Source organism: Nerophis lumbriciformis, linkage group LG24 (assembly GCF_033978685.3).
Source record: "Nerophis lumbriciformis linkage group LG24, RoL_Nlum_v2.1, whole genome shotgun sequence".
NCBI lineage: Eukaryota > Metazoa > Chordata > Actinopteri > Syngnathiformes > Syngnathidae > Nerophis > Nerophis lumbriciformis.
The window spans coordinates 30,317,501-30,344,131 of NC_084571.2; the positions used below are offsets into that span (position 1 = coordinate 30,317,501).

Below are 26,631 nucleotides of genomic sequence, written 5' to 3' on the forward strand. Positions count from 1 at the left end.
CCGACTAAGTGACTAATGGCCTAATCCCACCGGCGGCTACTTCCAGGGATGTATGGCGACCGCTTTTTGTCCCTCACGAGAGAAAATAATGATCCTTTGGTTCAATTGTTTAACTTGCTTGATGCAGTTCTCCTTGTTAAGAAGTGACCTGCAGCACTGAGGCACCACAAAGACTCAAACACCAGCCAACCATTCTGAGTAAATATGATAACCAAACAATATAAATATAAGGCCTACTTTTATTTTAAATGGTTACCTCAACTGTTTTCTGCATTTCAGTTTTTTTATAACTATGAATTAATGTTATACCTAAAACACATTATTTTAAAGATTTTATTGGTTTTGTTTGTTCTTATTTGATTGTATGTTATTTAGTATTTTAAATAACAATTAAAGCTGCAAGCAACGATGGACGGGACCGACTTTGACGGCACATAAAATCCAAACCGGAGCAGTAATTAAAACTCTTTGGTCAACTTTTAATCAGAAGGGTTCAATCTCTCTCCTGTGCTAGTTTGAAGCCCACACGACAAACGCGCTCAGAGGAGATAATGTTTGAAAAAAGGTGACCGGTTTTTACAAAACTTTTGTTTTGAAGGGGGAATAGCAAACTTCCTGTTGATTTTTGCTGAGAGTTGTCAATATATGAAATGTATGTCTAAGTGAGACCTACATAGAGGTTTTTGTTTCATGTCTCTACGACATTCCTACTAGAAGTTACAGGCAGTTTTGTCTGAGTTTTCTTCCTAGGAGCAGTTGTGTCTGTGTTTTCTTCCTAGGTGGTGTTAGAGCGCAATTTTGAGTTTTGGGGTTGTATTTTTTTATTAGATCACAATTTTTGTCAGTCCTGATGTGTGTGTCCAGTTTGGTGAGTTGTGAAACATGTTAAGAGGGTCAAATTACAGCTCAAAGAGGCAAAAGTGACTGTTTTTAACGAAACTTTTGTTTTGAAGGGGGAATTGCCAACTTCCTGTTGATTTTTGCTGAAAGATGTTAATGTATGAAATCTAGGTCTAAGTCAGACCTACATAGAAGTTTTTGTTTCATGTCTCTACGACATTGCTACCGGAAGTTACAAGCAGTTTTTTCCTAGGGGGCGCTAGAGCGCAATTTTGAATTATGTTTTTTTTTTTTTATTAGATGGTAATTTTTGCCAGTCCTGATGTGTGTGTCAAATATGGTGAGTTTTGAAGCATGTTAAGAGGGTCAAATTACAGCTCAAAGAGGCGGCGGAATAATAATAATAAAACCTTACAATTACAATAGGGTCCTCTGTCCCAAAGGGACATTGCGGTCCCTAATAATAATAAAACCTTACAATTACAATAGGGTCCTCTGTCCCAAAGGGACATTGCGGTCCCTATTTACTACGCATTTTTTGTACTTTTGTTGTTGTAGTTTTAGTGTACTAATTTTTACAAGGGATGATTGTTATTGTTATTATGACGCCTCAAAAGTGGCTTTTTCTTCAATCCTTAGTGACATGTTGTTTTTGTAAATAGTTGTGTGTGTGTGTGTGTGTTTTCTTTTAAACTGGTGTAAAACACTTTGTGTTGCAACTTCCCTGTGTATGAAAAGTTTTTGATTTAATTTATTATATTTTATTTAATTACATATATTGATTTTATGAACAAGGGTGACGGGTCAAATGCAGAGAATAATTTGGCTACACCTAGTGCAGTGGTTCTTAACCTTGTCGTAGGTACCGAACCCCACCAGTTTCATATGCGCATTCACCGAACCCTTCTTTAGTGAAAAATATATATTTTTTATTTTTTTCAAATTCAAGACAAAGGTGCACAAAATGAACCATGCACAAACATCACCTTGTTCAAAGAACAAAACCAACACAGTGCATGAACTCAACACAAATTACACACCTGCAAATCAGTGTGACTTCTGCTGTTGCCGTATCCATAATACGGCGATAGGGAGAAGTTTGTATTTACACGATGAGTCGGGTGTGTCTCGCCCTACGCGGCGGAGGGTCCGCCGAACCACTGAGGCCGACTCACCGAACCCCTAGGGTTTGATCGAACCCAGGTTAAGAACTACTGACCTAATGTGTGTGTGACAGTCATTGGTACTTAAACTTTTAACATACACATACATACATATACAGTCGTGGTCAAAAGTTGACATGCACTTGTAAAGAACATAATGTGTTTAGCTGTCTTGAGTTTCCAATAATTTCTACAACTCTTATTTTTTTGTGATAGAGTGATTGGAGCACATACTTGTTGGTCACAAAAAACATTCATGAAGTTTGGTTCATTTATGAATTTATTATGAGTCTACTGAAAATGTGACCAAACAAAAAAATAAGAGTTGTAGAAATTATTGGAAACTCAAGACAGCCACGACTAATATATATATATGTATATATATATATATACATATATATATATATATATATATATTTTTTTAATATATATATTTTTAATGTTTAATTTGTTTTGTTTTCTGTGCAATATTAATATTTATAGCTGAATGTACAATAAGCCACACATATTACTATTCTTCACATGGATATATAGTCTGAAAATTGCACCTGTCATTCCTATATTTTATCGTTATCTAATAATAATAATTGTCCGTCTTTATCTAATAATTGTTTTCATTTTATTCTTTTTTCTACTCTAAGGAGCTGCTTTTAATCTCATTGTGCATGTGTGTAGTGACAATAATGGCATTGTATAATATTATATTTTATGATTAATTTTGTTATGTTTATTATCAAGACTTAATGAAACTAGATTTAACATGTGTGTTAAAAATGCTAAATAAATAATAATAAAACAATTCAAGTACGGCTACTAAGTTTTTGTAACTCGTGGTGTTTTTTTTATCTGCTATGGGGGCAGTAAAAAAACATTGATGTCATCACCATTATTTTTTTTTTCCTTTAGCACAGGGGTCAGCAAGTCAAAATGTTGAAAGAGCCATACTGCACCAAAAATACAAAAAAAAAATGTGTCTGGAGCCGCAAAAAAATTAAAACCCTTCTATAAGTGACATACTGGAGTCAACACATGATATACTCAGTGGCCTAGTGGTTAGAGTGTCCACCCTGAGATCGGTAGGTTGTGAGTTCAAACCCCGGCCGAGTCATACCAAAGACTATAAAAATGGGACCCATTACCTCCCTGCTTGGCACTCAGCATCAAGGGTTGGAATTGGGGGTTAAATCACCAAAATGATTCCCGGGCGCGGCCACCGCTGCTGCCCACTGCTCCCCTCACCTCCCAGGGGGTGATCAAGGGTGATGGGTCAAATGCAGAGAATAATCTCGCCACACCTAGTGTGTGTGTGACAATCATTGGTACTTTAACTTTATATACGTATCTATATTAGCCTACTATCAAAATGACTGTGTCACAGGCTGACACAAGTCTTCGTAGGCAGAAATGTTGAAATATAATATTTATTCTACACATTTTTACAACATTGGAAAACATTAGTAAAACGGAGGCTTCTCAGACGGTGAGATAACTCCTGGAAATTACTAGCTTAGAAATGCCAAAGGTATAGATGTGGGTGTCCAAGTTAAAGGAAATGGCAGACTGTCTTCTTCTAATGGATCTATTACAATCTATGCAAGCTGGCTAACGTTTGCTGTGGTCTGTAACGGCACACAAACCACTATCAGAAATGCAGGCAATATTACATAGAGATATGTCATGAGAAATGCAAACATAAATTAAATACACAGAGGACATAGGAAAAATGAGCTCAAATATACCAACAAGTGAGGCATAATGATGCAATATGTACATAAAGCTAGCCTAAATAGCATGTTAGCATCGATTAGCTCGCAGTCATGCACTGACCAACTATGCTTGATAAGCACTCCACACAAGTCAAAAACACTAACAACGTTGTGCATCAATGCACAGCATAAAATGTTTGGTGGACAAAATGAGACAAAGAAGGAGCGGCATAAAACACGTCTTTCTGTGGCGGCGTCGGAGAAAGTTGTACATGTAAACAAAACTACGGTGAGTTCAAGGACCGCCAAAATGAGTGGGACAAAACGGCGCTCGCCAAATGCTCTCATCGGAGAATCGTGTTTAATATAAACAGTGGGATTTATAACATTTAGGAAGGTTTGTGTCATGTTGTCCTCTTACAGAAACCATATTAAAACAAAAACATATTTCCCCCCCCCCATCTTTTTCTATTTTCATTTTTGAAAAAGCTCCAGGGAGCCACTAGGGCGGCGCTAAAGCATGTCAACTCATTTCAACGTTTATTGACAAACCAAAATTTAAAGTTTTTACCCAAGCTGGACAGTTTTTACGACTCTCACCACTTTTTTTCCGTTCATTAGGCAAAGTTCCAAACTCTTGTCGTTATTGCAACTCGTGTGTTAAAACATTTTCAGAGTCTTATACCTTTTTTTTGTATGCACGTGGAAAAAAAAGCGCAGATGCGGTTCCAGCACGTTTGGCAGCGCCACCCCCTGTGTAGCATTGCCAGGCTGGTTATAAAGAAGACACATGCACATAAAAGCAATGCCAAGCATCAAAAACCGTCTTACCTCGACTACGACTGTGGAGACAGGCGGATCAGGACAAACAGCAGGAGAAAAAAAAAACGCCAACTTGACTTAAACTGAATAAATGAAATGGCAAGCGGGCAAAGCGCCATATAACAAGTCTAGGTGCGAAGATGGCCACCAAATAGAGAGACATGACAGAAGCAGATCATGAATAATCATCAGACACAAGTTCCAGGTGTGAGACAGGGTCAGATTGGCTGGGAGAGGAAGGCAGGGCTAACGAGGTCAGGTGAAACTGATAACCAAAGACAAAACAGAACTCACGTAGCAATAATCAATCATATTTTGATTTATTTCAGCTTGAAAAAAGAATATTTTACAATCAAGTTAAAAAAATATACAACATAAAGTAGCAAGAAACACATCAATATTGAACTAAATGATGCTCCAATGCTGAAGTTGAACTGAATTCCTGGAATTTTTTTTTAGAATTGTCAAAGTAGAGCACACAATTCCCAAACAGGCTGAATATTTGGAAGTTGGAACGGTTTGAATCAGATGAAAAATGTGGGAGTTGTGGAAATAATTGGGAATGTCGGGAATTTTTGGGAAAATGGTAAAAAACTTGAATGGTCTGAATGAGTCGAAATAGTTGGTGTTGGAATTTTTCAAATCGGTCGAGAAATGTTGAAGTAGTAACATTTTGAATTGAGAAATGGTATTACGGAATCCCTGGAATTTCTGGAAAAACCGGGAATGTTTCCTGTTCAAAAAACGACTTAGTTGTTTGTCCTGATTGAGAGGAATGTTTTGACGGTAGAACGGTTGAAATGCGTTGGAAAATGTGGAAGGAGTAGTCGCCAGAAAAAAGGGTGGAAATAGGGCTTTGGAAAAACAGGAATTCTGGAAAATCCTGGAATTTTTTTTAACTTGAAAAAATGATAGTTTGAATTTCCAGAATGGTGCAATGTGTTGAAGGTTGGAATGGTTTGAATAGGTTGAAACATTTGGAAATGGGGGAAGTTTGAAAATTGGCCAATTCATTTTGAATGCGAAAAATGTCCCGGAAAACCTGGAATTCTGGGAAATCTGGCAAATTTTGGAATTCGTCAAGGGAAAGGAGGGCAGGGCTAAGGAGGTCAGGTGAAACTGATAACCAAAGACAAAACAGAACTCACGTAGCTATAATCAATCATATTTTGATTTATTTCAGCTTGAAAAAATAATATTTTGCAATCAAGTTAAAAAATATACAACCTAAAGTAGCAAGAAACACATCAATATTGAACTAGATGATGCTCCAATGCTGAAGTTTAACTGAATTCCTGGAATTTTTTTTAGAATTGTTGAAGTAGAGCACGCAATTACCAAACAGGCTGAATATTTGGAAGTTTGAACGGTTTGAATTAGATGAAAAATGTGGGAGTTGTGGAAAAAATTGGGAATGTCGGGAATTTTGGGGAAAATGGTAAACTACTTGAATGGTCTGAATGAGTTGAAATGGTGGGAAATTGTAATTGAAAAATGTGGGAATTGTGGAACTTTGAAGAATGTCCCATTGATTTTTAATAGGAATTTCCCCAAAATTTGGGAATTTTTTGGAAAGTGGTAAAAAAACCTTGAATGGTCTGAATGAGTTGAAATGGTTGGTGTTGGAATTTTTCAAATCGGTCGAGAAATGTTGAAGTAGTAACATTTTTAATTGAGAAATGGTATTACGGAATGCCTGGACTTACGGGAAAACCGGGAATGTTTCCACTTAAAAAAAAACACTTTGTTGTTTGTCCTGATTGAGAGGAATGTTTTGACGGTGGAACGGTTGAAATGCGTTGAAAAATGTGGAAGGAGTAGTCGCCAGAAAAAAGGGTGGAAATAGCTTTGGAAAAAAAGGAATTCTGGAAAATCCTGGAATTTTTTTTAACTTGAAAAAATTATAGTTTGAATTTCCAGAATGGTGCAATGTGTTGAAGGTTGGAATGGTTTGAATAGGTTGAAACATTTGGAAATGGTGGAAGTTTGAAAAATGGCCAATTGATTTTGAATGGGAAAAATGTCCCGGAAAACCTGGAATTCTGGGAAATCTGGCAAATTTTGGAATTTTTCAAGGGAAAGGAGGGCAGGGCTAAGGAGGTCAGGTGAAACTGATTACCAAAGACAAAACAGAACTCACGTAGCTATAATTAATCATATTTTGATTTATTTCAGCTTGAAAAAATAATATTTTGCAATCAAGTTAAAAAATATACAACATAAAGTAGCAAGAAACACATCAATTTTGAACTAGGTGAGGCAATTCTCGAAGGAATTGCGTGTGAATGCTCCAATGCTGAAGTTGAACTGAAATCCTGGAATTTGTTTAAGAAATGTTGAAATAGAGCACACAATTCCCAAACAGGCTGAATATTTGGAAGTTGGAACAGTTTGAATTGGATGAAAAATGTGGGAGTTGTGGAAAAAATTGGGAATGTTGGGAATTTTAGAGAAAATGGTAAAAATCTTGAATGGTCCAAATGAGTTGAAATGGTTGGTGTTGGAATTTTTCAAATCGGTTGAGAAATGTTGAAGTAGTAACATTTTGAATTGAAAAATGGTATTACGGAATCCCTGGAATTTCTGGAAAACCGGGAATGTTTCCTGTTCAAAAAAAGACTTTGTTGTTTGTCCTGATTGAGAGGAATGTTTTGATGGTAGAACGGTTGAAATGCGTTGGAAAATGTGGAAGGAGTAGTCGCCAGAAAAAAGGGTGGAAATATCTTTGGAAAAAAAGGAATTCTGGAAAATCCTGGAATTTTTTTTTAACTTGAAAAAATGATAGTTTGAATTTCCAGAATGGTGCAATGTGTTGAAGGTTGGAATGGTTTGAATAGGTTGAAACATTTGGAAATGGTGGAAGTTTGAAAAATGGCCAATTCTTTTTGAATGGGAAAAATGTCCCGGAAAACCTGGAATTCTGGGAAATCTGGCAAATTTTGGAATTTTTCAAGGGAAAGGAGGGCAGGGCTAAGGAGGTCAGGTGAAACTGATTACCAAAGACAAAACAGAACTCACGTAGCTATAATTAATCATATTTTGATTTATTTCAGCTTGAAAAAATAATATTTTGCAATCAAGTTAAAAAATATACAACATAAAGTAGCAAGAAACACATCAATTTTGAACTAGGTGAGGCAATTCTCGAAGGAATTGCGTGTGAATGCTCCAATGCTGAAGTTGAACTGAAATCCTGGAATTTGTTTTAGAAATGTTGAAATAGAGCACACAATTCCCAAACAGGCTGAATATTTGGAAGTTGGAACGGTTTGAATTAGATGAAAAATGTGGGAGTTGTGGAAAAAATTGGGAATGTTGGGAATTTTAGAGAAAATGGTAAAGATCTTGAATGGTCCAAATGAGTTGAAATGGTTGGTGTTGGAATTTTTCAAATCGGTTGAGAAATGTTGAAGTAGTAACATTTTGAATTGAAAAATGGTATTACGGAATCCCTGGAATTTCTGGAAAACCGGGAATGTTTCCTGTTCAAAAAAAGACTTTGTTGATTGTCCTGATTGAGAGGAATGTTTTGATGGTAGAACGGTTGAAATGCGTTGGAAAATGTGGAAGGAGTAGTCGCCAGAAAAAAGGGTGGAAATAGGGCTTTGGAAAAGCAGGAATTCTGGAAAATCCTGGAATTTTTTTGAACTTGGAAAAATGATAGTTTGAATTTCCAGAATGGTGCAATGTGTTGAAGGTTGGGATGGTTTGAATAGGTTGAAACATTTGGAAATGGTGGAAGTTTGAAAAATGGCCAATTCATTTTGAATGGGAAAAATGTCCCGGAAATCCTGGAATTCTGGGAAATCTGGCAAATTTTGGAATTTGTCAAGGGAAAGGAGGGCAGGGCTAAGGAGGTCAGGTGAAACTGATAACCAAAGACAAAACAGAACTCACGCAGCTATAATCAACCCTATTTTGATTTATTTCAGCTTGAAAAAATAATATTTTGCAATCAAGTTAAAAAATATACAACCTAAAGTAGCAAGAAACACATCAATATTGAACTAGATGAAGCTCCAATGCTGAAGTTTAACTGAATTCCTGGAATTTTTTTTAGAATTGTTGAAACAGAGCACGCAATTCCCAAACAGGCTGAATATTTGGAAGTTTGAACGGTTTGAATTATATGAAAAATGTGGGAGTTGTGGAAAAAATTGGGAATGTCGGGAATTTTTGGGAAAATGGTAAACTACTTGAATGGTCTGAATGAGTTGAAATAGTGGGAAATTGTAATTGAAAAATGTGGGAATTGTGGAACTTTGAAGAATGTCCCATTGATTTCAATAGGAATTTCCCAAACATTTGGGAATTTTTTGGAAAGTGGTAAAAAAAAAACTTGAATGGTCTGAATGAGTTGAAATGGTTGGTGTTGGAATTTTTCAAATCGGTCGAGAAATGTTGAAGTAGTAACATTTTTAATTGAGAAATGGTATTACGGAATGCCTGGACTTTCGGGAAAACCGGGAATGTTTCCACTTAAAAAAAAAACCTTTATTTTTTTTCCTGATTAAGAGGAATGTTTTGACGGTGGAACGGTTAAAATGCATTGAAAAATATGGAAGGAGTAGTCGCCAGAAAAAAGGGTAGAAATAGGGCTTTGGAAAAACAGGAATTCTGGCAAATCCTGGAATTTTTTTTAACTTGAAAAAATGATAGTTTGAATTTCCAGAATGGTGGAATGTGTTGAATGTTGGAATGGTTTGAATAGGTTGAAACATTTGGAAATGGTGGAAGTTTGAAAAATGGCCAATTCATTTTGAATGGGAAAAATGTCCCGGAAAACCTGGAATTCTGGGAAATCTGGCAAATTTTGGAATTTTTCAAGGGAAAGGAGGGCAGGGCTAAGGAGGTCAGGTGAAACTGATTACCAAAGACAAAACAGAACTCACGTAGCTATAATTAATCATATTTTGATTTATTTCAGCTTGAAAAAATAATATTTTGCAATCAAGTTAAAAAATATACAACATAAAGTAGCAAGAAACACATCAATTTTGAACTAGGTGAGGCATTTCTCGAAGGAATTGCGTGTGAATGCTCCAATGCTGAAGTTGAACTGAAATCCTGGAATTTGTTTTAGAAATGTTGAAATAGAGCACACAAATCCCAAACAGGCTGAATATTTGGAAGTTGGAACGGTTTGAATTAGATGAAAAATGTGGGAGTTGTGGAAAAAATTGGGAATGTTGGGAATTTTTGAGAAAATGGTAAAAATCTTGAATGGTCCAAATGAGTTAAAATGGTTGGTGTTGGAATTTTTCAAATCGGTCGAGAAATGTTGAAGAAGTAATATTTTGAATTGAAAAATGGTATTACGGAATCCCTGGAATTTCTGGAAAACCGGGAATGTTTCCTGTTCAAAAAAAGACTTTGTTGTTTGTCCTGATTGAGAGGAATGTTTTGATGGTAGAACGGTTGAAATGCGTTGGAAAATGTGGAAGGAGTAGTCGCCAGAAAAAAGGGTGGAAATAGGGCTTTGGAAAAGCAGGAATTCTGGAAAATCCTGGAATTTTTTTGAACTTGGAAAAATGATAGTTTGAATTTCCAGAATGGTGCAATGTGTTGAAGGTTGGAATGGTTTGAATAGGTTGAAACATTTGGAAATGGTGGAAGTTTGAAAAATGGCCAATTCATTTTGAATGGGACGGCGTGGCGCAGTGGAAGAGTGGCCGTGCGCAACCCGAGGGTCCCTGGTTCAATCCCCACCTCGTACCAACCTCGTCATGTCCGTTGTGTCCTGAGCAAGACACTTCACCCTTGCTCCTGATGGCTGCTGGTTAGCGCCTTGCATGGCAGCTCCCTCCATCAGTGTGTGAATGTGTGTGTGAATGGGTAAATGTGGAAGTAGTGTCAAAGCGCTTTGAGTACCTTGAAGGTAGAAAAGCGCTATACAAGTACAACCCATTTATCATTAATGGGAAAAATGTCCCGGAAATCCTGGAATTCTGGGAAATCTGGCAAATTTTGGAATTCGTCAAGGGAAAGGAGGGCAGGGCTAAGGAGGTCAGGTGAAACTGATAACCAAAGACAAAACAGAACTCACGCAGCTTTAATCAACCCTATTTTGATTTATTTCAGCTTGAAAAAATAATATTTTGCAATCAAGTTAAAAAATATACAACCTAAAGTAGCAAGAAACACATCAATATTGAACTAGATGAAGCTCCAATGCTGAAGTTCAACTGAATTCCTGGAATTTTTTTTAGAATTGTTGAAGCAGAGCACGCAATTCCCAAACAGGCTGAATATTTGGAAGTTTGAACGGTTTGAATTAGATGAAAAATGTGGGAGTTGTGGAAAAAATTGGAAATGTCGGGAATTTTTGGGAAAATGGTAAACTACTTGAATGGTCTGAATGAGTTGAAATAGTGGGAAATTGTAATTGAAAAATGTGGGATTTGTGGAACTTTGAAGAATGTCCCATTGATTTCAATAGGAATTTCCCAAACATTTGGGAATTTTTTGGAAAATGGTAAAAAAAAACTTGAATGGTCTGAATGAGTTGAAATGGTTGGTGTTGGAATTTTTCAAATCGGTCGAGAAATTTTGAAGTAGTAACATTTTGAATTGAAAAATGGTATTACGGAATCCCTGGAATTTCTGGAAAACCAGGAATGTTTCCTGTTCAAAAAAAGACTTTGTTGTTCGTCCTGATTGAGAGGAATGTTTTGATGGTAGAACGGTTGAAATGCGTTGGAAAACGTGGAAGGAGTAGTCGCCAGAAAAAAGGGTGGAAATATCTTTGGAAAAAAAGGAATTCTGGAAAATCCTGGAATTTTTTTTTAACTTGAAAAAATGATTGTTTGAATTTCCAGAATGGTGCAATGTGTTGAAGGTTGGAATGGTTTGAATAGGTTGAAACATTTGGAAATGGTGGAAGTTTGAAAAATGGCCAATTCATTTTGAATGGGAAAAATGTCCCAGAAAACCTGGAATTCTGGGAAATCTGGCAAATTTTGGAATTTTTCCAGGGAAAGGAAGGCAGGGCTAAGGAGGTCAGGTGAAACTGATTACCAAAGACAAAACAGAACTCACGTAGCTATAATTAATCATATTTTGATTTATTTCAGCTTGAAAAAATAATATTTTGCAATCAAGTTAAAAAATATACAACATAAAGTAGCAAGAAACACATCAATTTTGAACTAGGTGAGGCAATTCTCGAAGGAATTGAGTGTGAATGCTCCAATGCTGAAGTTGAACTGAAATCCTGGAATTTGTTTTAGAAATGTTGAAATAGAGCACACAATTCCCAAACAGGCTGAATATTTGGAAGTTGGAACAGTTTGAATTAGATGAAAAATGTGGGAGTTGTGGAAAAAATTGGGAATGTTGGGAATTTTTGAGAAAATGGTAAAAATCTTGAATGGTCCAAATGAGTTAAAATGGTTGGTGTTGGAATTTTTCAAATCGGTCGAGAAATGTTGAAGTAGTAATATTTTGAATTGAAAAATGGTATTACGGAATCCCTGGAATTTCTGGAAAACCGGGAATGTTTCCTGTTCAAAAAAAGACTTTGTTGTTTGTCCTGATTGAGAGGAATGTTTTGATGGTAGAACGGTTGAAATGCGTTGGAAAATGTGGAAGGAGTAGTCGCCAGAAAAAAGGGTGGAAATAGGGCTTTGGAAAAGCAGGAATTCTGGAAAATCCTGGAATTTTTTTGAACTTGGAAAAATGATAGTTTGAATTTCCAGAATGGTGCAATGTGTTGAAGGTTGGAATGGTTTGAATAGGTTGAAACATTTGGAAATGGTGGAAGTTTGAAAAATGGCCAATTCATTTTGAATGGGAAAAATGTCCCGGAAAACCTGGAATTCTGGGAAATCTGGCAAATTTTGGAATTCCTCAAGGGAAAGGAGGGCAGGGCTAAGGAGGTCAGGTGAAACTGATAACCAAAGACAAAACAGAACTCACGCAGCTATAATCAATCCTATTTTGATTTATTTCAGCTTGAAAAAATAATATTTTGCAATCAAGTTAAAAAATATACAACCTAAAGTAGCAAGAATCACATCAATATTGAACTAGATGATGCTCCAATGCTGAAGTTTAACTGAATTCCTGGAATTTTTTTTAGAATTGTTGAAGTAGAGCACGCAATTCCCAAACAGGCTGAATATTTGGAAGTTGGAACGGTTTGAATCAGATTAAAAATGTGGAAAAAATTGGGAATGTCAGGAATTTTGGGGAAAATGGTAAAAATCATTCGAATGAGTCGAAATGGTTGGTGTTGGAATTTTTCAAATCGGTCGAGAAATTTGGAAGTAGTAACATTTTTAATTGAGAAACGGTATTACGGAATCCCTGGAATTTCGGAAAAACCGGGAATGTTTCCAGTTCAAAAAACAACTTCATTGTTTGTCCTGATTGAGAGGAACTTTTTGACCCAACAAAGCAACCACTCTCGGCCACCCACCAACTCTCGGCCAGGGTCCAGTCCGCATGGATGAGCGAGGATGCGTCCAAAGAGACCAAGTACCCCCTCACCCTAGCGCTTACCTGTTTCTAACCTTTTTTGTAAGGCGCGCCGGAAGTTGACAGATCCGTCAGCGATCCTGTTCTGTCTCCCTGTAATGTTTGTCAGCTCTTGAATGGGATTGTGCTGAAAATTTTAATTTCCCCTCGGGATTAATAAAGTACTTCGGATACTAATTCTGATTCTGAATTTAAGTTGAGGGCCACAATTTATAGGCTGTGAGTTTTGGACCCCTGGTTTGGTGTGAGTACTGTACGTCCTAAAATATGGCTTCCTCTGCTCGTCCTCTCAGGTACGAGCCAGCACCATCGCTCAGGATGCGGACCAGAACTACGACTACGCTGTTTGTGCAAATAAACAGAACGGCTGCAGAAATCTGCAGAAATCTGAAGCTCCTAGCTAAATGTCTTCATGCTTCCAAACGTAACAAAGGCTTGCTGTCGAGATGTATGACCATGTCAACATGCAAAAGGAGACACCAATGTTGAGGGAATGCAGATGTATTGATGTGTCTCGAGCCTGGGGAACCTCACTCCCTTCACTTAGTCGTGCACCAGGCCAATGAACTGACATTTTTCGTGATTCAGGAATACTTGTATCGCAAAAAGGCCAAATTAGGATACAATGATCTGTGGAGATTCTAGGATGAAAGTGTAAACAATGCCATCTGTTTCAAATACCAACAGTCTGTTTGTGCAAAGAACCTGAGGCTCAAGAATTAATAAAGTACTTCTGATACTGATTCTAATTCTGAATTTAAGTCGAGAGCCACAAATTACGGGCTGTGAGTTTTGGACCCCTGGTGTAGTGTGAGTACTGTACGTCCTAAAATATGGCTTCCTCTGCTCGTCCTCTCAGGTACGAGCCAGCGCCATCGCCCAGGATGCGGACCAGAACTACGACTACGCCTCCAACAGCGTCATCCTCCACCTGGACGCAGGGGACGAGGTCTACATCAAGCTGGACGGCGGCAAAGCGCACGGCGGAAACAACAACAAGTACAGCACCTTCTCGGGCTTCATCCTCTACGCGGACTGAGGACGATCGGTCACACTGACTGAAAAGGAAAGAGAGTTGTGGGGTGGAGAGGATGTGTGTTCAAATGCCTTCTAAGTTCCCACTCTTTCTTCTTATTATTCTTCTCTCCATCATCATCTTGGATGACCTTGGCAACTATGAGACCTCCGGGTTGAGGCCTGGACACACTGGCAGAGGGATGCCACAAGGATTTTTGCGAATGGGACAGGGGAGGCTGCGCCAATGTGTCGGAAGGTCCTCGCTATCATCTCTCTTTCCATCGCCCCTGCACACCGTGGACTCTCACACCTCTTCTCTCCACAGCGTGGTCCCAATTTTGACTGAAATGCGTAGTGTCGTTCGTGCAATTTTACCTTAGATTGTGTTTTTATTTGGCAGCGATGCATACTATTCTGCACAGACCGATTGAAAAAAACTTGATGATATCCCCGTCCTGTTGTGAAGATACCCTCCGAGATGTTGTTTGTGACGCAGAAGAGCTGAACGGACGGCAGCGTTCAGCGGCGTACCTCCTCATGTATGCTCAACTATAGGCAATACCCTTCCACCAGCTGCCAGTCCTGCTGCTCTTGGGGTTCAAAGTGTCTCTTAGATGTCCTTGTTCTATGTAGATCATCAACACGAGCAAAGCAAAAGGTAGCTAAAGAGCAGTTATTGACTGGAAGGAAGCGGCGGCGGTGGTGGCGTCTCTTAGGCATCGCTGATTGTCCTCTGTTCATTCGCCGACACAAGTGTTAATATTTACTCAACATGGCAGCCCGACCGCTCGCCTTAGGATGATTGGGCGGACTGCATGTGTGTGTGTGAGTCAGTGTGTGTGTATGTGTGTGTGTGTGAACAGTGTGCACACACACCCCGCCCCTCGCCCCCACCCCAAAGGAGTGTGTGCATGCTAGCATGTGGTGTGCCATAGCTATACACGGTCCTCCCCAGAGTCGATATTCTATTTAGCTCCAGTCAGGGGGCAGCACAGCCGCTATAGACATGATGAGCTTCTAAATGAAGTCTATGACATGTTTGTCCATCCTATCTTTTGAAAATGTTGAACACATTTAAATAATAAATGGGATTTTTCTTTTCTTTCTTTTTTTTTTGAGTGGGTGGTCTCTCAGGTGTCCTTGTAATCCCAAATAGGCCAATTAGAATAAAATGATCTACGGAGGTTCACAGATGAGAGTGGAATCAATGCCGCTTGAAATGAAGATGCTGTTTAAAATAGCAATGGTCTGTCTGTTGTAGGATGAAGAGAAAGGCGGCAAGACATGAGGTTCCGCGCAAAAACCCTGCGACTTTTAAAGGCAACTCCGGCCTACTGATTGTTGAGATACATGAGCATGAACATGTGGAAACGGCGATTCAAAAAACTGTTAAGGGAAAGCAAAGGCACTGATATGACTCTAGCCTGGGGAACCTCACTCCATTCACTTAGTCCAACACGGTATGAACAATGACTAAGCAAGTGAATTGACATTTTTCGGAGACTTGGGAATCCTTGTATCGCAAAAAGGCCAATTCGGAGAGAATGATCTGTACAGCTTCTCGGATGAGAGTGCAAACAATGCCACCTGAAATAAAGTTTAAAATAACTGTGCAAAGAACTTGAGGCTCTAAGCCAACAGGCAGCATACTTTCAAACGTAGCATACAGTAGGCCTTGTGAGATACAGGAGAAGGAACGTGTGGAAGAAGCCACTCAAAAAGGTGCCAACGTTTAGGGAATGCAGACATATTGATGTGTCTCTAGCCTGAAGAATTGTACTCCGTTCAATATCAAGATGTCTAAACTGTGTGCGCAATGAGAAAGCTAGTGCAGATTTTGAACATATGGTGAATTAATGAGCGGATGGTCCCTCTGAAGTCCTTGTAACAACCGTCTGTTTGTGCAAATAAACAGAACTGCTGCAGAAACCTGCAGAAACCTGAAGCTCATAGCTAAACGTCTTCATGCTTCCAAATGTAACAAAGTCTTGTTGCGATGTATGAGCATGTCAACATGCGCAAGGAGACACCAATGTTGAGGGAATGCAGACGTATTGATGTGTTTCTAGCCTGAGGAACTTCACTCCCTTCACTTAGTTGTACACTCAACAAATGAACTGACATTTTTCGTGATTCGGGAATACTTGTATCGCAAAAAGGCCAAATTAGGAGAAAATGATCTGTGGACATTCTAGGATGAAAGTGTAAACAATGCCACCTGAAATAAAGTTGCTGTTTCAAATACCAACAGTCTGTTTGTGCAAAGAACCAGAGGCTCTGAGCTAACAGGAGCCATACGTTCAAAGGTAACGTACACTAGAACCTACTGACTTGTTGAGATACAAGAGTAGGAACATGTGAGAAGCCAATCAAAAAGGTGCCAATTTTGAGGGAAGTCAGACGATTGATGTGTTTCTAGCCTGGGGAACCTCACTCCATTCAAGATCGATAAGTCTAAACTGTGTACGCAATGTAAAAGCTAGTGCAGATTTTGAACATATGGAGAATTAATGAGCGGCTGGTCCCTCTGAAGTCCTTGTAACAACCGTCTGTTTGTGCAAATAAACAGAACGGCTGCATGAAGCTCATAGCTAAATGTCTTCATGCTTCCAAATGTAACAGAGGTTTGTTGTCGAGATGTATGAGCATGTCAACATGCAAAAGGACACACCAGTGTTGAGGGAATGCAGACGTATTGATGTGTCTCGAGCTTGGGGAACCTCACTCCCTTCACTTAGTCGTGCACCAGGCCAATGAACTGACATTTTTCGTGATTCAGGAATACTTGTATCGCAAAAAGGCCAAATTAGGATAAAATGATCTGTGGAGATTCTAGGATGAAAGTGTAAACAATGCCACCTGAAATAAAGTTGCTGTTTCAAATACCAACAGTCTGTTTGTGCAAAGAACCAGAGGCTCTGAGCTAACAGGAGCCATACGTTCAAAGGTAACGTACACTAGAACCTACTGACTTGTTGAGATACAGGAGTAGGAACATGTGAGAAGCCAATCAAAAAGGTGGCAATGTTGAGGGAAGTCAGACGATTGATGTGTTTCTAGCCTGGGGAACCTCACTCCATTCAATATCGATAAGTCTAAACTGTGTACGCAATGTAAAAGCTAGTGCAGATTTTGAACATATGGAGAATTAATGAGCGGCTGGTCCCTCTGAAGTCCTTGTAACAACCGTCTGTTTGTGCAAATAAACAGATTGGCTGCAGAAACCTGCAGAAATCTGAAGCTCATAGCTAAATGTCTTCATGCTTCCAAATGTAACAAAGGCTTGTTGTCGAGATGTATGAGCATGTCAACATGCAAAAGGACACACCAGTGTTGAGGGAATGCAGACGTATTGATGTGTCTCGAGCTTGGGGAACCTCACTCCCTTCACTTAGTCGTGCACCAGGCCAATGAACTGGCATTTTTCGTGATTCAGGAATACTTGTATCGCAAAAAGGCCAAATTAGGATAAAATGATCTGTGGAGATTCTAGGATGAAAGTGTAAACAATGCCACCTGAAATAAAGTTGCTGTTTCAAATACCAACAGTCTGTTTGTGCAAAGAACCAGAGGCTCTGAGCTAACAGGTGCCATACTTTCAAAGGTAACGTACACTAGACCTCCTGGCTGTTGTTGAGATACAGGAGTAGGATCATGTGAGAAGCCACTCAAAAAGATGCCAATGTTGAGGGAAATCAGACAAATTGATATGTCTCTAGCCTGGGGAACCTCACTCGATTCAATATCGAGAAGTCTAAACTGTGTGCACAATGAGAAAGCTAGTGCAGATTCTGAACATAACATATGGTGAATTAATGAGCGGATGGTCCCTCTGAAGTCCTTGAAACAACCGTCTTTTGTGCAAATAAACAGAACGGCTGCAGAAACCTGCAGAAACCTGCAGAAATCTAGAGCTCATAGCTAAACATCTTCATGCTTTCAAATGTAACAAAGGCTTGTTGTCGAGTGATTGAATGAGCGGATGGTCCCTCTGAAATCAGTGGAACAACCGTATGTGCAAATTAAAAGACAGCAGAAACCTGGCATTCAGAGCTAAAAGCCTTTACGCTTTCAAATGTAACAAAAGCCTGTTTGTCCAGATGTCCAACATGACGCTAATGTTGAGGGAATGCAGATGTATTGACGTGTCTCCAGCCTGGGGAACCTCACTCCCCTCACTTAGTCATACACCGAGCAAGTGAATTGACATTTTTTGCGACTTGGAAATCCTTGCATCGCAAATAAGCCAATTAGGAGAAACTGATCTGTGTAAACAATGCCACCTGAAATAAAGTTGCTGTTTGAAATACCAAGAGTCTGAATTAGTCAAAATTAACAGAAGGGGATGAAGATCTTGAGGCTCTGAGCTAACGGGCGCCATACTTTCAAATGTAACAGGCAGTGAGCCTACTGATTGTTGTTGAGATACATCTGGAAGAAGCCACTCAAAAAGGTGCCAATGTTGAGAGAACGTAGACGTATTGATGTGTCTCTAGACTGAGGAACCTCACTCCATTCACTTAGTCGTACACTGAGCATGTGAATTGACATTTTTTGCGACTTGGAAATCTTTGCATCGCATATAAGCCAATTAGGAGAAACTGATCTGTAGAAGTTCTCGGATGAGAGTGTAAAGAATGCCACCTGAAATAAAGTTGCGGTTTGAAATACCAAACCGTCTGAATTAGTCAAAATGAACAGAAGGGGATGAAGATCTTGAGGCTCTGAGCTAACGGGCGCCACACTTTCAAATGTAACAGACAGTGAGCCTACTGATTGTTGTTGAGATACAGAAGTAGGAACATCTGGAAGAAGCCACTCAAAAAGGTGCCAATGTTGAGAGAACGCAGACGTATTGATGTGTCTCTAGACTGAGGAACCTCACTCCATTCACGTAGTCGTACACTGAGCCAGTGAATTGACATTGTTTGCGACTTGAAAATCTTTGCATCGCATATAAGCCAATTAGGAGAAACTGATCTGTAGGCGTTCTCGGATGAGAGTGTAAAGAATGCCACCTGAAATAAAGTTGCGGTTTGAAATACCAAACAGTCTGAATTAGTCAAAATGAACAGACGGGGATGAAGATCTTGAGGCTCTGAGCTACTGGGCGCCATACTTTCAAATGTAACAGGCAGTGAGCCTACTGATTGTTGTTGAGATACAGAAGTAGGAACATCTGGAAGAAGCCACTCAAAAAGGTGCCAATGTTGAGGGAACACAGACGTATTGATGTGTCTCTAGACTGAGGAACCTCACTCCATTCACTTAGTCGTAAACTGAGCAAGTGAATTGACATTGTTTGCGACTTGGAAATCTTTGCATCGCATATAAGCCAATTAGAATAAACTGATCTGTAGAAGTTCTCGGATGAGAGTGTAAAGAATGCCACCTGAAATAAAGTTGCGGTTTGAAATACCAAACAGTCTGAATTAGTCAAAATTAACAGATGGGGATGAAGATCTTGAGGCTCTGAGCTAACGGGAGCCACACTTTCAAATTTAACAGGCAGTGAGCCTACTGATTGTTGTTGAGATACAGAAGTAGGAACATCTGGAAGAAGCCACTCAAAAAGGTGCCAATGTTGAGGGAACGCAGACGTATTGATGTGTCTCTAGACTGAGGAACCTCACTCCATTCTCTTAGTCGTAAACTGAGCAAGTGAATTGACATTGTTTGCGACTTGGAAATCTTTGCATCGCATATAAGCCAATTAGGAGAAACTGATCTGTAGACTTCTCGGATGAGAGTGTAAAGAATGCCACCTGAAATAAATTTGCGGTTTGAAATACCAAACAGTCTGAATTAGTCAAAATGAACAGACGGGGATGAAGATCTTGAGGCTCTGAGCTAACGGGCGCCACACTTTCAAATGTAACATGCAGTGATTGTTGTTGAGCTACAGAAGCAGAAACATCTGGAAGAAGCCACTCAAAAAGGTGCCAAAGTTGAGAGAACGCAGACGTACACTGTATTGATGTTTCTCTAGACTGGGGACGTATACTCTATTCGCTGCCTGTATGCCCAATGACTAAGCAAGTGCATATTTTGAGTGGTAGTCTCTCGGGAATCCTTGTATCCCAAATATACCAATTAGTAGAAAATTATCTGTGGAGCATCTCTTGCTTGAAATAAAGTTGCTGTTTAAATAACGGTCTGTTTGTGCAAGCCTTCCAAAAACGATCCCAAAATGTCAAACTCTGGGCGACGGGTACCGAGGGAAAGACGCCGGTGTTTATTTCCCCGCCTCCCGGGCGCTCTAAGTGAGCTCCACTTGATGTGCAAAAAGGTGTGCCTTGAGACAGACGCCCTCCGAGTTAAGCAGCGCTCGCTCGCCTTTCTCCAACCGCGCCGGGGCCCCGGAGGAAACGCCGGCTATCGCTCACTCAACAACGGTGCCGTATTCTTCGCAGATTCTCATCAAGCGAGGAGGAGAGGAGGACGGGGGGGAGATATAAGAGGAGTCAAAGCCGGTCTGACAAAGATGGATGGAGAGACAAGAGAAAGCCACAGAGGGAAGTAATGGAGAAGGCTTGGATGGGAGGGTGGGATATAAGCAAGATGGACTGGCGCCCATTTGGGAGGCACAAAGGCGTGGAGGCCCCCCCAACAGCCTTACGTCGGAGAAGTGCGATACGTCAGGAGAGATTAGCTGGCGTGAAGAGAGAGACGCTTGGATTGGACAAGTGTCAAGAACCGGACATTCTTCAGGGAAGCCAGGAATGGGATGCAATATTCTGCTTCCTCGCCGTATCGTTTCATTCCCTTCCCCTCGGTCCACAACGGGCGAGGCCAGCTGAGGGTCTCAAACCAGCGTGCACTAAAATTGCACTCTTAATTTGTTTAGATAAAGTAAATGACATTGTTTATTTTACTAGGTAAAACTACCAGCAAGATGCCCAAAACCGTTCTGTAGGTAAATATAAGACGGTCAAAATAACAAATTGATTACAAATATAGGAAAAGGATATCATAGTTCAGAGCTGCTCCATGGTCGTTTGATGACTTCACATACTGGTCACCAGTATCACCAGTATACTATTGTAATGTTTTATAACCATAGGGCCGGGGCCCGAGCTCCACCTCAAGGCCCGCCAAAAATATCTGTCTCTCAGCTGTGGTCTGTAGGGGGCGCAGCTGCAATCAGCTGTAGTACACTTTTCCACCACTTGTGGCACTAATGATAATACCAAACAAATAGCAGTCTGGAGCTGAAGTCATAAAGGAGTTTCTGAAGCGCAAAAATTACGACTAAAGTGGTGAAGCTGTATTTTCATTTGCACTTTAATGTTATCGACAGTTACTTAAGAAACATATTCTTGGTTAATTTATGTATTTCATTTTTTTATTCTAGCACAAAATAAACGCAAGTGATTTTATTTTTCATCATTTTGGAGTCCCCTCCTATACAGTATATATTGGTTAGTACTTATTTTTCTAATCAGCCTGACCTAATCCTAAGGGTCAGTTATTAAATAAATAATAATATTTGATTAACAAATGGTGTCATATAATTTAATAAGGTTGTAACCTGTAAGTAGGTTAGATAGAATTATTGAAAACAATCAAAATCAAGAGTAAGATTACTAACTAGGTGTTAATATTTAAGTGGCGCCCCTTTGTAGTAAAACATGTTAAGAACCCCTGCATTTTTGTCTGTGTGAGTGACAGAAAGAAAAGCTCTGACTCACTTTGGGATAAGTTGTTTGGCGCCACCTACTGGTTTTCATGAATAACTTTAATCAGGAGTTACATTTGACACTTTTAAATTTCTATTTGGAAGTCTGCACTTTGTTACCAACAAGACATCAGTAAGATTTTGCACAAAATGTTATCGACCGGAACTCCTTGTAAAGTAACTTTAAATTTGGGTTTTTTTCACTTCCGATACAATTGTAGCCTTAAGTATTGGCCGATACCGACATTGATTCGATACAATATCACCACAAATGATGCATACTTTTATCATTTTGTATTGTGAGATGTTAGAAAAGGTTCGATCAAGTGAACATTGTCAAACAGAGATATAAAAAAACCACTTACGTATTTATTAACAACCATCTGGAATGGACTTATGCCGTCTTTAGGTTGAAGCAGAGTAGTAATTGTTTTTTGACGACACCAATAATTCATTGAGATAAGCTCATGATATTTATTATGACACTGAATACTCTCTAATATGCTTCTGCCTTGGAGACTTTACACAAACATTTAAAGGCCTACTGAAACCCACTACTACCGACCACGCAGTCTGATAGTTTATATATCAATGATGAAATCTTAACATTGCAACACATGTCAATACGGCCGGGTTAGCTTACTAAAGTGCAATTTTAAATTTCGCGCGACATATCCTGCTGAATACGTCTCGGTATGATGACGTCAGCGCGTGACGTCGCGGATTTTGGAGGACATTTTGAGACAGCATGATGGCCAGCTATTAAGTCGTCTGTTTCATCGCAAAATTCCACGGTATTCTGAACATCTGTGTTGGTGAATCTTTTGCAATGTGTTCAATGAACAATGGAGACAGCAAAGAAGAAAGCGGTAGGTGGGAAGCGGTGTATTGCGGCCGACTTTAGCAACACAAACACGGCCGGTGTTTCATTGTTTACATTCCCGAAAGATGACAGTCAAGCTTTACCATTGGCCTGTGGAGAACTGGGACAACAGAGACTCTTACCAGGAGGACTTTGAGTTGGATACGCAGACACGGTACCGTGAGTACGCTTCCAAACATTTGATCGCTTGCCCGTACGTGCGTGCCGCTATGTGCATGCCACGTAAATAATTCAATGTATACACCCTGATGATTATCTTGTGTGATGACTGTATTATGATGATAGTATATATGATAGTATATATCTGTATCATGAATCAGTTTAAGTGGACCCCGACTTAAACAAGTTGGAAAACTTATTCGGGTGTTACCATTTAGTTGTCAATTGTACGGAATATGTACTTCACTGTGCAACCTACTAATAAAAGTCTCAAAAAGTCTCACGTACGTAACTTTGGGGACTTTGGGGAAATATATGTGCTGTATGAACTTTGGTGAGGTGAACAGTACTTTGGGCTGTGGGATTGAGTGTGTTGTGCAGGTGTTTGAGTTGTATTGGCGGGTTATATGGACGGGAGGGGGGAGGGGTTTGTTATGCGGGATTAATTTGTGGCATATTAAATATAAGCCTGGTTGTGTTATGGCTAATAGAGTATATATATGTCTTGTGTTTATTTACTGTTTTAGTCATTCCCAGCTGAATATCAGGTCCCACCCGCCTCTCACAGCATCTTCCCTATCTGAATCGCTCCCACTGCCCTCTAATCCTTCACTCTCACTTTCCTCATCCACAAATCTTTCATCCTCGCTCAAATTAATGGGGAAATCGTCGCTTTCTCGGTCCGAATCGCTCTCGCTGCTGGTGGCCATGATTGTAAACAATGTGCAGATGTGAGTAGCTCCACAACCTGTGACGTCACACTACTCGTCTGCTACTTCCGGTAGAGGCAAGGCTTTTTTATCAGCAACCAAAAGTTGCGAACTTTATCGTCGATGTTCTCTACTGAATCCTTTCAGCAAAAATATGGCAATATCCCGAAATGATCAAGTATGACACATAGAATGGACCTGCTATCCCCGTTTAAATAAGAAAATCACATTTCAGTAGGCCTTTAAAAGACAGTTGCAATAGCCAATCAGATCACAAGTTGTTGTCAGTAAGGCCTTCTAGATGGCCTAAGGCAGATATATATAGTGATGTTATGCACCAGGTAACTTAAAAACTCCATTACCCAGCATCCAGCATGCCACAGTGGTGAAGAGCATGCGCAGTAGCCGCGTGGTTGTTGAACGTCGACATGCCGGCAGCTTGATGTTTTTGATGAGCACGCTGTGGAGTAAATTTTAAGAACACGCCTCGTCTGCATCTTTTATGACTAGACAAGACAACACATATATTTGCAAGGCCATTTTCAAGAAGAATATTTAAAGAGAAACTACAACAGCGGGAGGCAGTGTGCAGGTAAAAAGGTGTCTAATGCTTAAACCAAAAATAAACATGTCGGACAACCCCGGAAGCTAACTCAGCTGTTGATGAAATGTGAGTTCAGATATTTTATTCTTTATTTTTGCACGTTTGATATGTTTTATGCAATTTTAATTTTGACAGTACCACATAAGATATGTTTTAATTGCTGATGCGGGTTTATTGATTTTTAAATGCGCCAGAAATTCAAATTACCCGTTTTGTACAATGCCCAGTAGTGCGTAAATGTGTTCCTGCATAGTATTTCTCCAGCAATGGTCATGTGGTGACATCAATGATGGTATTTTGAGAGGTAATCATTGAAGTCGGACATCACTGAAGGCCTAGGTGGGAAACGCACGGCCCGCCACTGCAAAATCAATATCAGATTGGTTCAAAGCGACATGAAATGCACTTTATTTCAAAATCAGTCCAATGTTAGGAATATGATTCCTCAATTGATTTTTATTGATTTTTTTTTTTTTTTTTTTTTTCTATAACTAGGGTGGAGCTTTCGCAACTGTGGCAACATTTCGGCAAATTTAACAGGACAAAAATGGGAGTGCAAGTATAAGTTGCAGAGGTAACTAGTATATGATAATTTATGTTGAATACTGTTTTTTTGTTTTGTTTTTTTTGTCCTGTCCGGCTACTCAGGCAAATCATATTGTTGATGTAGATGCCCATATCGGCTGTACAAATTTACTTTACAAAATAAAAGTGTGGGATACTTCTCTTGTCCATATTTGTATTTTGACTTTATTAAATGGATTTATATTATTATTTGGTGCAGACGGGCCGGAGCAGGAGGGGATAGAAAGTGGGAAAAAAGGAAGAGGGAAGGGGAAGGGGGGAAATTGTAGGGACAAGAGGGGCATACGACAGAGAGACAACAACAACAACAAACACAACAATAGAACAACAACAGCAAATAGGATATGTACAAATATGATGGTAAAAATGATAGCAAAGAAGCAGTTAGTGAATTAAATAATAATACAGAAATGACAATGAGCATTATTACACTACACATGGAGCAATACAAATACCAATAGAAATAGCACTATTGATAATGAATAATAACAATAATTACCTCTTTTATCAACAATACAATTGTTCAAATGCAACAATACATAAATGTAATGATAACTTGAAATACCAAAGCAAGCAGATAAATGGAGGGGATGAAAGAGAAGCCAATTTTATTAACCTTGTAGATTGTTATAGTAACAATAGGTCGTTAAGCTTTGTCAGTGTGCCATGTGTTACCCAGTTTCCCATAGGGCAGCAACCTTAATATATGTTTGATGATATGAAACGTGATTATATACATGAGTGTATGTATGTATATGTACTTGTATATGTACAGTATGTGTATATGTATGTTTGTACAGTGAATGTATATGTACATCAGTGACGTGCAGTCACTAGAGGCAGGTGAGGCCTGCCATCATGGAAAGAAAAAAAATGTAAAAAGAAAAAAAAAAAATTAAATTGTTATGTGTATCCAGTGATTATACTATAAAGTTATTTTCCATTTAACTTCACCAGTTTTAGATTATTTTTATTCAAAATCGCTGAATGTTCACATTTGCCGTTCACATACTGAGAAGAGACGGTGCGGTGAACATCAGCCAGTTGAGGCACGTCACTCAGTGCCGCAACATGGATTCCGGACCCAGCTAACTGCTGGCCTGCTGTGCAGTGAGACTGTATTGCTATATGAACTATATTATACATTTCCATAGTTTAGTTAGCTGAGGTTTATAATGTACAGTGTATTTTGTCAACAACTGTATGTGTGTAACGTATTTCTTGTGCTGAGCGATCATAAAACGGCTGCAAAAGACGCACTGGCTGAGGCTCGCCTCCTGCACCCCCGCCGTAGAATTGTTATATCAACTAAAGCCCGCACTTAAACTTTCCATGTGCAAGATTGAATCTATTTTAAAAAATTATTTCATAAGAAGCCAAAAAGTGCAAAAACAATAATGTTGGTGTTGGAGGAGTTGTGAATGACTGCAGGGACACAACATTAGGTACACCTGCAGACTGCAGGCGTATCTAATTCACAACTCCTCCAACACGAACATTATTGTTTTTGCACTTTTTGGCTTCTTATTAAATAACTTTTGTAACCTATTTTCATGGGCTTTCCTCTTTGTGATGTTAAGTTCCTGTTATGCAAAAACAATAATGTTGGTGTTGGAGGAGTTGTGAATGACTGCAGGGACACAACATTAGGTACACCTGCAGACTGCAGGTGTATCTAATTCACAACTCCTCCAACACGAACATTATTGTTTTTGCACTTTTTGGCTTCTTATTAAATAACTTTTGTAACCTATTTTCATGGGCTTTCCTCTTTGTGATGTTAAGTTCCTGTTATGCGCTGTTATACAGGATATGCCTTGAGCTCTTATTTTGAAGGCGCTAAGAGCGGAAGTGATGACATGTTGTAGTGGAGCGGAGGTTTTTGAAAAAAGTGAATAAAGTGGTCCTCGTGTAAACTGGAGCCTCCGTGTTTGTTATTTTGTAGTTTCATACAGTATAGGCGACATTTATAAACCCTCGGTTACA

The 26,631-nt window shown here is 39.3% G+C and overlaps 1 protein-coding gene across 1 annotated transcript in view; it reads left to right on the top strand.

Moving 5' to 3' along the window:
• Positions 1–17,868, top strand: part of c1ql1l2 (complement component 1, q subcomponent-like 1-like 2) — an 82,312-nt gene extending 64,444 nt beyond the window's left edge. Inside the window, exon 2 of the mRNA XM_061981958.2 lies at positions 13,869–17,868. Within this exon, the coding sequence (XP_061837942.2) occupies positions 13,869–14,048 (180 nt within the window). The 3' untranslated portion in view covers positions 14,049–17,868. The remainder of the gene's footprint in view (positions 1–13,868) is intronic.
• The last annotated feature ends 8,763 nt before the right edge of the window (positions 17,869–26,631 follow it).